Source organism: Nicotiana sylvestris, chromosome 11, assembly GCF_000393655.2.
Source record: "Nicotiana sylvestris chromosome 11, ASM39365v2, whole genome shotgun sequence".
Taxonomy (NCBI): Eukaryota; Viridiplantae; Streptophyta; class Magnoliopsida; order Solanales; family Solanaceae; genus Nicotiana; species Nicotiana sylvestris.
The window spans coordinates 37,008,076-37,019,612 of NC_091067.1; the positions used below are offsets into that span (position 1 = coordinate 37,008,076).

Below are 11,537 nucleotides of genomic sequence, written 5' to 3' on the forward strand. Positions count from 1 at the left end.
ACACCTCCGGATCATATTGTCAACACAAATTCTAAATAGGTAAGGCTCATCCCAATAATACATGCGGCAGTCACGATAAAACTTTTTCTTTTGTACAGATGAAAGGTCATAGGGAACTATACCGCATGCCAGGTAATTTGCAAAATCTGCATACCATGGCGCTTTCTCAAGATTAGTAGCGAGCAGCTGCTCGTCTGGAAAGGTTTCCAGAATATCTTCAACCTCAACTGCATTTTCAGCTCTTTCAAGTTGTGATAGATGATCAGCGACTTGGTTCTCTGTGCCCTTACGGTCACGAATTTCAAGGTCGAATTCTTGCAGCAGCAACACCCAACGAATCAGGCGCGGCTTAGACTCCTTCTTCTCAATCAAGTACCTGAGAGCTGCATGATCAGTGTATACAATTACCTTAGAACCAATCAGATATGATCTGAACTTGTCGAAAGCAAACACCACAGCCAACATCTCCTTCTCAGTCACAATATAGTTCAGCTGGGCTCCACTCAACGTTCTACTAGCATAGTAGATTGGATGCATCAGCTTGTCCTTCCGCTGTCCCAGCACTGCCCCCACTGCGTAGTCACTGGCATCACACATGAGCTCGAATGCCTGCTCCCAGTTGGGGGCAACAATGATAGGTGATGTGACCAGTCTCTTTTTCAGCTCCTCGAATGCTACCCTGCAATCATCAGAAAACAAGAAAGGGTGATCTTTTTCTAACAACTTACAGAGAGGGTTGGCAATTTTTGAGAAGTCTTTTATGAATCTCCGGTAGAAACTGGCATGCCCAAGGAAGCTTCTGATTGCTTTGACTGAAGTTGGAGGAGGTAGCTTTGCTATTACATCCACTTTAGCACGATCCACCTCAATTCCTTTGCTTGACACCCGGTCCCCCAAGACTATGCCTTCTTGTACCATGAAGTGGCACTTCTCCCAGTTCTGAACCAGGTTAGTCTCGATACACCGTTTCAGCACACGCATCAGATTTATCAGGCACTCATCAAATGAATTCCCCACCACTGAGAAGTCATCCATGAACACCTCCATTATGTCCTCTACCATGTCAGTGAATATGGCCATCATGCACCGTTGGAATGTGGCAGGTGCGTTGCATAGGCCAAAGGGCATCCTCCGAAAGGCATAAATGCCATAAGGACAAGTGAAAGATGTTTTCTCTGTGTCCTCCGGTGCAATGGAAATCTGGTTGTATCCTGAGTACCCGTCCAGAAAACAGAAGTGTGACCTCCCTGCCAGTCTGTCTAACATCTGATCAATGAAGGGAAGTGGGAAGTAGTCTTTCTGGGTGGCTATATTTAGCTTTCTATAATCCATGCAAATTCTCCAGCCCGTGACTGTTCTTGTAGAGATCAATTCATTGTTATCATTCTTAACTACCGTCATGCCACCCTTTTTAGGTACACATTAAACTGGGCTAACCCAACTGCTGTCAGAGATTGGGAAGATAATTCCCGCGTTTAACCACTTTATTACTTCCTTCTTCACCACTTCCTTCATGTTAGGGTTCAGCCTTCTTTGGTGTTCCCTGGAAGGTTTGTGTCCCTCTTCCAGTAGAATTTTGTGCATACAGTAGGCGGGGCTGATCCCCATTATGTCTGCCATGGTCCACCCAATGACAGTCTTGCACTCCTTAAGTACCTGCAAGAGTTGTTGCGCCTGCGCATCTAACAAACTAGATGAGATAATAACAGGTAATGTGGAGTTAGGTCCAAGGAATTCATACCTGAGATGGTTGGGCAATGGCTTTAACTCCAACTTTGGTGGTTCTTCGATAGATGGCTTGGCTGGAGGAGTCTCTCGATTTTCCAAGTGTAAGAGCTCAAATTCTAGAGTTCTATCCCAGAATCCTCTACCCTCTAATGCCAACACCCATTCCGCCAGTTCCTCTCCATTCACCTCATCCAAATTCATTAAACATGCGGCAAGGGGGTCCTCAATGGTTAGCACCTCATCATCAGTCTCCACGATTACATCCACAACATCAATACGAGAACAATTGGCGAATTCACTTGGTCGCCTCATAGATTTCTGCACATTGAATGTTATCACCTCATCGTTCAATCTCATCTTGAGCTCCCTGGTTTCACAATCAATGAGAGCTCTCCCTGTGGCCAAGAATGGTCTTCCCAAAATTATGGTAATCTCTTCATCCACTCTGCAGTCTAAGATCACAAAATCTGCAGGGAACACAAATTTCCCTACCTGAACTAGCACATCATCCAGTATACCAGAGGGTCGTTTCACTGTCCTGTCAGCCAACTGCAACAACATAGATGTGGGTCTAACTCTTCCAATGCCCAGCCTCTTATAAATCGCCAGGGGCATAAGATTGATGCTGGCCTCTAGATCACACAGTGCTTTAGCAAAAGCAAAATTACCAATAGTGCATGGAATTGTAAAGCTCCCTGGGTCAGACAGCTTTTCTGCAATTGGTCTAGTCACCACTGCACTACATGTCTGAGTAAGAGTAATTATGGCTAAGTCTTGGAAATCAAACTTTCGGGACATCAAGTCCTTCATCATTTTTGCATACCCAGGCATCTCCTTCAAAGCTTCAATCAATGGTATGTTTACCTGGATTTGTTTCAGCATTTCGAAGAACTTCTTATATTGTTCCTCCTTTTGATACTTAGCTAGCCTCTGAGGGAAAGGTGCGAGAGGTCTCTTCTTCCCAATAAATTGGGATTGATCCTTATCAGCTACTACATCAACTACTAGTTCCTGGACTGTCTCAGCTTCTTTATCGGTCGCATTCTGGATGCTATTTTCTTCCTAGGCAGGCTGGACTGGCACCTCCGTCAGTTTCGTTGACTCATCCAGCTCAATGGGCACTGGTATAAGTGTCTCAGCTTGTCTAGTTTCTCGAGCCCTCTCTTGCTCTACATCCAGATCTCTTCCATTACGTAGACTTACTGCCATCAGCTGCTTTGGGCCTTGATCTTTTGGATTTATCTGGGTGTCTGCAGGTAGTGTCCCATGAGGACGATTGTTCAGAGACAGAGAAATTTGGCCCACCTGCACTTCAATATTCTTGATTGCTGCATCATGTGCATCCACTCTCTCATTAATCTTTGCATTAGACCCAATAACCTGCTGCATCATTGCCTCAAGTCTAGCAAACCCATCTTTCTGTCTTCCACCATGCTGCTGCTGAGGAGGGTGATACCCCTGCTGCTGATTCTGATTATTATATCCCTATGGCCATGGGTAAGGTGCCATATTGTTAGGAGGTCTCATACCTCCTATGTTTCCATTGTTGAACTGTGGATGGACTGGCCTGTATTGCTGATTTTGCTGGCCCCAATTCTGACCACCCTGTCTCCGGCCTCCATAATTAGACACATAATTCATGTCTTCAGGATAGTGGTGATGATCATGTTCTGCATTCCATTAGTTAACGATTGGATGACTAATGCAAGATGCGCACAATCCCCCATTGGTAGTATCTACGATGTGTGTCTGCTGCTTCTGCCCTGACTCTTCCACCTTTTTGGTGAGTATACTCATCTGTGTCAATAAGGTGGCCATATTTTCAGCCATAGATTTGGATGGATCTAAGGGCACTGAGTGAACCACTGGAGTGATAGGTGCATTCCTGGTTGTCCATCCCGAATTTTGTGTCATCTTGTCAAGCAGACTCTGCCCTTCTCTCCATGTTTTGCTCAAAAATGCTCCACCAGCTGAAGCATCAACAATGTTTTTCACGCTATCTGACAATCCCATGTAAAACCGCTGCCCCAACATCAGATCTGGAATATCATGGTGCGGGCATATAACCAGCATCCCTTTAAAGCGCTCTCATGTTTCATGCAGTGTCTCCATTGGTCTCTGTTTAAAACTCAAAATTTCATCAATTTGTTGAGCAGTCTTATTGGGTGGGTGGAACTTGTTATGGAATTGCCTGAGTAACTCATCCCATGTTGTTATAGAATTTATGGGAAGTGAGTTTAGCCAAGTCTGGGCAGCTCCTGTCACTGAGAATGAAAACAATAACAGCTTGATTGCTTCAGGAGTTACGTTGGGCTGCCTTTGGGTTTTGCAGATAGAGAGGAAGTTCTTCAAGTGTTGCTGAGGATCTTCGACTTGCGACCCCGAAAATAGTCCCTTGTTCTGCAACAAGTGCAACATGTTATTCGTAATTTGGAATGACTCAGCCTGTATCTGCGGAACTACAATGGTTATGGACATATTTTCAGCTATGGGTTGTGCCCAGTCATATAGAGCAGCCTCTAACACTATTGGTACCACTGAGTTTTCCTCGTGATCCCCCATGACTGTTTCGAATTGTGCAGTTGTTGGTTGTTGTTTGTTTTTTCGATTAGCCCGATTCAAGGCCATGAAAACTTTCTCGGGATCTGATAATGCTTCAAATACTTCACTAGATCTCGATGAGTTTCTAGGCATGCACCTGTGCAACCAAGTCAACAAACGTTAAAATTTCAATGTAAAAATTGGGTATAGAGAAAAAATGATTACAATAAGAATTTTTGTACTTCTTTCAATTGTAATTGATAACACCGTTAATTCCCCGACAACGATGCCAATATTTGATCACGACCAACTATGCCTTATAAAAGGACAATGCGGACGTTGCAAATATAACCTGAGTATATATGCCCGGAGTCGAATCCACAGAGAATTAACATATTAGTTACTTTCGTTGGACTTACTAAATTCTTTAGAATCAACTTCCCCAAACGTTGTGAATAACAGTTGATGGTATATTTAATAACTAAGATTGAAAGTCAATAAACAGTTGTAAACTAAATAAGCTTAAGTTATGAACAATAATGAGAAGGTTCTAAAGTAGTGATTTCCCTTATTGATGGAATCCCTTCTGTTTATGTTTCCTATAGATTTACCAACACATCTCTATCAACCATGAACATTCTTTTTACCGTGAATCTCTCCTGAGTAATCATGATAATTTACTAGACGCACTCTCCCGAGATACGCTAGCTGGCTTTGTTTATTACAGTTCACTTTAGATTGCACCCAAGACTTCGTTATCCCTAATACCGCCTTTAAACGCGCAGTTATAGATCCCTCTTATACTTTGGGAGTGTTGTTGTTCAACAATTACCTAAATATGCACTCTCTCCCGAGTTATGCATACTAAATAGGCACAGCTAATTGAGGATCCTGTCAATTAACTACAACAAATACGTAGTTGAACAAATAGAGATTAAACTGGCAAACTATATTAACATAATCAAGAAGTTCATCCTTCAATAGGTTCCATAAAAACCCTAAGACAAAGGATTTAGCTACTCATGACAATGAGTAAATAAACTATGAAAATATTCATGATCAAAATTGCAAGAAAAATAAAGAGAAGAAGAAAATATGATGTTTTGGGTGATCTCTCACACTTGTTTCTCTTGCCAAAGTACTTTCTAAGACATTACCTCCTCCCTTGGACGAGTTCTATTGTTTAATATAGGGTTTTGGGCTAAAAATTCCGTGTTTTGCACTTGAGTCCCTCAATTTTTCGCTTCCTATCGCGGTCCTACCGCGGTTACGCCAGGACCGCGGCCAACTAGCCTCTCAGAATCCGCAACAGCCTTCTGCCGCGGTTCGACTGCGGTTACGCCGGGACCGCGGCAGTCCATCTCCAGTTCTGGTTTTGCTGCCTTCGCATGGTGCACTTAGCGGATATTGTACGATTGACCTCTTTTTCTCCGTAATTGATCCCAAAAGTACTCCATAGACTTCTTTTATTGTATATAGCCTGTAAAACATGAAAAGCACTAATCAGAGCATTTTGTTATCACTTTTTACCACAAAAACTATACAAGAAGGTGGTTTCTTTAGAACCTAATTATAGTCCAATTCACCTATTATCAATGACTGAAAGCATAAGAAGAAATAAGGAGAATACCTAGGGAAGTCTTGATGGAGGGAGGTTTTTCTTTCTTTGGAGTCAATGAAAGTAGTCAAACAAGTAGTTTTTTCTTATTCATAATGTATGTTGATTTTTCTTATTCCTAACATACATGGTAAAATAAAAAAATCCTAACATGTGTTAAATTGTCGATTGCTCATGGATGGACTGATGGATGGACGCCTTTCAGACAAATCGTCAAAATTTTAGTAAACATTAGTATATCATAACTTTAGTACAAATTATTTAAAAATCCTAACTGTTACACAAATTTCACCAAATTTTTTTTTTTTCAAAATTGATCCAAATCAAATTTCAAATGACTCCACGTTTGATATCCAACCTTGTAATACCTAGCACAACAATTTTTACCGGTTAGTATCAATAGACTCACTTTGACTTCTTCAACAATTAAGCTCAACAATATCCAATAAGAATGTTCTTCAAGTTTCTTCAACCAAACCAATTCAAACCGACCACAAATAAGCAATGGATCTTCAATACATATGAAGAAAATGGGGAAGGAAGAGAGGAAGGAGGAGGAGGAGGTGGAGTTCAGGCGGATGATGTATAAAAAATTTTAAATTAGGATTATCTTACACTACTGCACACTAAAAAATCAGTATAACACGCTCCATAAAAATAATAATCATGCAACCAAATTGAAAATTACATAAAACATAGCAAGTAGTATCCCAAAGTATTATAAACAGAACACAAGCACTAGTGAATATATGCAAAGCAAATATAAGAAACCAGTGGCAATGCCACTTATATCTTGATCATAATATAAAGGGCATTATTCAAGCTACCATGACTGAACAGTTCAAGATAAAACTACTAAGTCGATTTCGACCGCTGTCAAGAGGTTTCCACTGCAACTCCATTGCCTCAGGATCAGGACAACAAGTATATATAGCCATAGAATTACCAGAATAAGACACTGACGACGACGCAGCTCCTATTACAAGAAGTTCATTTCCCAGTGACTTGAATGCAATGCCCCATCCCCTGTTTGAATCAGCTCGTACTGGAACCGGTCCTAATTGTTTCCAAGTGTTGGTTTTCTTCAAGTAAACCTTCAGCTGATTCGAAGAAGCCTCGAGCGAGTATAGCTCATTATTCACGACAGCAAGGAGGGGCGGTGAATGGTAGTCCTGTACCGGATCATCCTTCAACATGTCCGGAATCAGCTCCCATTTGTTCTTAGCCTCGTCGAAAAATTCTCCACACGTTAACTCACCGTTCTCATTCCTTCCCCCGATCACGTAGAATTTATTGTCCATGTAGCATCCTGAACAAAGCTTTCTCTTCCTCTTCATCCTCGGTAGCGGGTCCCACAATCTACTATCGGGGTTGTATCTCTCAGCTGTGTCATAGACCTCGTTATTCGGCATAATACCAACACCACCAGCAACAAAAGCAGTGGTACCACAAGTTGCTGATGCAAATAAACACCTAGGATTAACCATAGAGGGGCCTTTGTGCCAACTATTTGTTGCTAGTTCGAACCTCCAAATAACGAGACCATCGATTTCCCTGCCCGAAACAAGCAAATGTGCGCCTACACAAAGTGATTCCTTATCACTAAGCGGGAAGCACTCATCTGATGGTAAATCAGGCAGCTTCCTCCGCGACTTGAACTCTCGATCAAACGCCCACCAGTTAGTCTCCCCACTTGCCAACATGAATACTGAAGGTTCTTTAAATCCAATCTCTTTACGAATCTCAAATATCTCACCGCTCTTTAGAAGCATCGAACATCTCTTGTTTACGAGGCATAGTTTCCAATACTCCCACCTAGGAAACCTGGCTAGAATCAAGCTCTCAACCTGATAGTTGAGAGAGGGATAATCTGCATCCTGAGGTTCTCTACTAGAATTTTCAGCTCTCGAGGATTCGGGTCGAGAGATTCTAACTTTTTTGGAGGAATGGCTCTTGAAAGTGACCCAATCACCATATCTGAGATTTGATTTCTCATCAAGATCATAGTTAGCATGATGATGATCCAAGTTCATCTTTTCTTCATCAGATTCTGTTCTGTTTAAGTCCAACATCCTCTTAAGACATTCAGAGCTTTAAATCATCAGCAGTTAGCCTTAAAAAGGAACAAACAATCATTACTTAAAATTAAAATTGATCGGCAACAAAATTAAAATTGATCGGCAACATGGATCATTGATTGATAAGAAGATAAACATTTCCATTAAAAAGTTTAAAATAGCAAAACCATGTGAATCAAGATATAGCCTCAAGAATTGAACTACAAAGATGAGCTTAGGACGCCCGGAAAAAGATATGAGGTGCTCGGAAATGGTCGAAGTAGTTGAATAGGAGGGAGCAAGAATTTCCAGGATCATTTGGAACAGTCCGTTTCGGAGCAGAAGAGCCGTTTTCAAGTAGTGTTCGATCGATTACGTATTAATCAATATTTGATTGATTGGTCTGACAGTATCTCTTCTATTTCATTCTTTTTGAGAAAAACATCTACTATAATGTTTGCCCAAAAAATGGAGGAATAGACCATTTCAGTATTGTGTTTGAAACAAACAGGTAATTAACATATTAGTGCATATACCAGCCCTTGTTTTCCACACCCTTTAATACCTTTTGGAGGATGTGATGGCTAAAGAGTAATATGACACAACTTTTCTCTTTAAGGTAATTGTAGTAATTAATCACACAGAAACTGAATAACGAGCAAAAACACCTCATATGACCAAAATCAAAGTATTTAAGTTATATATACTGACAGTATACCGGTTTTTACACTATCAGTGTAATTTAAGTTATGGTGGCAGATTAATTAGTTTCAATTTGTACTAGGTTACCAATCAGTGTTTATCGTATAGATTTACTTGTAATTAGCTTACCTAATTGTGAGTATATAGAACTTAAACTCAAAATCAAGACAAACAGAAGTAGTTTCCACTTGCAAACTCGGTATGAAGAGCTATTAGATTTCAATAATTCATTATTGAATTTCAATAAACTCAAAGAATGCTACAAAATGAAAATAATCAAGTTGAAATCCGTATTTTTTTCTTAAGAAGAAATAGATTGGAAACTTAAGGAAAATGAATTTAACCCGAGTTTATGACTTTTTCCTCAGAAAACAGAAAGAAAAGAAAAACTACAAATCACATTATATTTACTCCAAAATACATTAAAAAAGTCTAAAACTAACTAAGAGAAAATCATGAATATATTTACCTTAATTAATTGGATTTTTTAAAATCCAACTAGTTTTTCTTCCTTTATTTCACATCATTTTCCTTCTTTGTGCTCCAGTTTTTCTTTCTCCCTCTTCTTGCTCTGTTGTTTATTTTTTTTTTCTTCCTCTTTAAAGGGTTGGAGACAAGGTGATGGCAAGTTGAGAACTTCTCCACTTACCATACTATTTTATATGCTAATGGAGAGTTTATTATATTAAACCATCGTACTGAACTCTTATGGCAGTTCTATTATAAAATTACGAATTAACAATTCAAAGATAAAAAGTTAGCAATTGGCTAGAATCCACGAATCAGCTAATGACATGAAACATTTACCAAAGCTGTAGTGGTTATTATTGCATCACGATCTACTATCAATGCGAAAGAAAGAAAAAATGCAATTGAGGAGGTAGAAGTTAGATATTGGTTCAGTCGAACCCATTAATTTTTGTTCAATATATATATATATATAAATTTAAAATTAATTTATTAATATTTGAAGCCATAATTCTAAAATCCAAAACTCGTAAAGTTGTAATTTTGGCTCTGCCCCTCTAGTAAATAAGCATGTGTATGTTCTTAGTGCACAAAAAATATTTAATTCCCTTTATAATAATTATTAGTCGGAAGATTATCTTAAACATACAATATAAGGAAGAATTAGTGGTATTAAAGATTGAGAGTGTGTTTGGTACCAACTTTTCTTTGTTTGATTGAATTAAATATTTTAAAAATTATTTTCCTCGTTAACCCTACCTACGAAAAGGAAAAAGAATTTCGAAATTCTTTCCTCAACTTATTCTTCACCCTGCACCCCCACCCATCGTCACGACCATTCCGGCCCTTAGACCCCCCTCCACCCACCCTTACCATTTCTTCTCATATAGTTGTCTAAATTACAGTGCCGGCTCGATGGGGAGGCCACGGCCCCCAAATTTGAAGGCTCCAAAATTGTTTATTTTTAATATTATTTATATATTATAAATTTATTAATAAAGAGATTAGATTATACTTTATTTTTTGGAATGTGATAGAGGTTATTCAAATAAATAACTGAATTTTAAAAAAAAACATGTAATATTTGAAAATGAATAACTTGATGACGACTTTGCAACTAAGAAAATATAGTATCTTTTGAAGAAGATTATTTCTTATATAAAGTAGATAAACATATTTTTTCACTTCAAAATAGACTTGAATTATTCAAAATGAATGAACTTTTTTGATATCTACTTATGGTACAAAATTGAGATTATAACATTATAAGATTTATATCGACGCTATCTTAAACGTTAATATATATATTTCTTATAAATATAATATAAGAGCCTTAGTGAGGTTGAGTTACCGAGTATCTCCAGTGGTGGGGCCTAGCAAGTAACTGAGTGAAGATCAAGATACATACGAAAGGATTCGAACTCGATCGAAAATAAAACAAGAAAATTAAATAATTTAAGATTAAAGCCTCTTATTAAGGTTTGGCTTTAGGCCACAACTTTAGTTGAGCGATTCTTTTTTTAAAAAAAATTGCTACATAACCAAACATCAGAAAATAAGTAAAAAAATCACTTATTTTTCAAAGAAAATATTTTGCTTTATACCAAATACACCCTTAAAGTATAATATTTACATGTTTTTTTTTTCGTTTATTCAGTATTGTTGATGTACGGGTTCGAGGTGCTTTACTCCTTTGAAGATAAAATCTAACACGAATTCAGATTAATTGGACATAATGATTTGTGAATATAGGAGATTAAAAGCTACAAACAGGGTATAGTACATTGTATTGGAAATACAGGCAGCTAATAGCTTAATAAAAAGTTCTAGTTCTGATGCTTTCTAATTTTGAACCTTTTTAATATGTTCATCATACCTCCCTTGATCTTGTTATCAATAAAACTATTCATGTACAAATCTGTTGTTAGTTTTGTACTCAATAAGAAATTCAAATTTAAAATTAGTTTTGGATAGTTAAAAAAAAGGCTGAAAGCAATTCCTTGAAGACCTCTGATCTGCATCTAAATCAATTTTGATTTCTCCTGATTCCGATCACGATTAAGTTCTTTGGAAGACACCGAAGAACTGGGTTGATCATCTTAAATTCTGATCTTTGATTCATAACGATTATGTACATCTGCCCGTGTAGTTGTATGGAATTCCAACAAGCTTTCCTTCAATTTTTTGGAGGCATCGGAGCTTAATGGAGCAAGACCTTTGGTGAACGTTTCATCTGCCCACTCATCTGGTACTGCCGGTAATAGCATCCTCTTCTTCTGAAATCGGATCATGAACTCCCACAATAGTTCGGATTCTCCTTGAGTAATTATGAATATGTCCACCTTTCTAGCTTGGACTTTTCTTGCCCTAGCATGCGCTTTAAAGAAAGAATCTGCAAGCATTTCAAAATCAATGAAATGCTC

At 38.6% G+C, this 11,537-nt stretch overlaps 2 protein-coding genes and 1 non-coding gene across 4 annotated transcripts; 1 reads left to right on the top strand and 2 right to left on the bottom strand.

Moving 5' to 3' along the window:
- Positions 1–2,164: 2,164 nt before the first annotated feature.
- LOC138880935 (uncharacterized) lies at positions 2,165–2,610 on the bottom strand. Its single transcript, XM_070161120.1, has 2 exons — positions 2,221–2,610; positions 2,165–2,173 (listed from the first exon to the last, which is right to left on the bottom strand). Exons 1-2 carry the CDS (start codon positions 2,608–2,610, stop codon positions 2,165–2,167), a joined length of 399 nt encoding a protein of 132 aa, XP_070017221.1.
- Positions 2,611–3,772: 1,162 nt separating this feature from the next.
- On the top strand, positions 3,773–3,875 carry LOC138882435 (small nucleolar RNA R71). Its single transcript, XR_011404039.1, has one exon. It is a non-coding gene; the product is annotated as a small nucleolar RNA R71 (small nucleolar RNA).
- A 2,646-nt stretch (positions 3,876–6,521) lies between these two features.
- LOC104246789 (F-box/kelch-repeat protein At3g27150-like) lies at positions 6,522–9,293 on the bottom strand. Of its 2 annotated transcripts, none has more exons than XM_009802676.2 (2): positions 9,116–9,293; positions 6,522–8,000 (listed from the first exon to the last, which is right to left on the bottom strand). In XM_009802676.2, exon 2 carries the CDS (start codon positions 7,957–7,959, stop codon positions 6,706–6,708), a length of 1,254 nt encoding a protein of 417 aa, XP_009800978.1. In that variant the 5' UTR covers positions 7,960–8,000; positions 9,116–9,293; the 3' UTR covers positions 6,522–6,705. The 2 variants fall into 2 exon arrangements, with proteins under 2 accessions (XP_009800978.1, XP_009800979.1); XM_009802677.2 differs by having other exon boundaries at positions 6,522–7,962; positions 9,116–9,292.
- Positions 9,294–11,537: the final 2,244 nt, after the last annotated feature.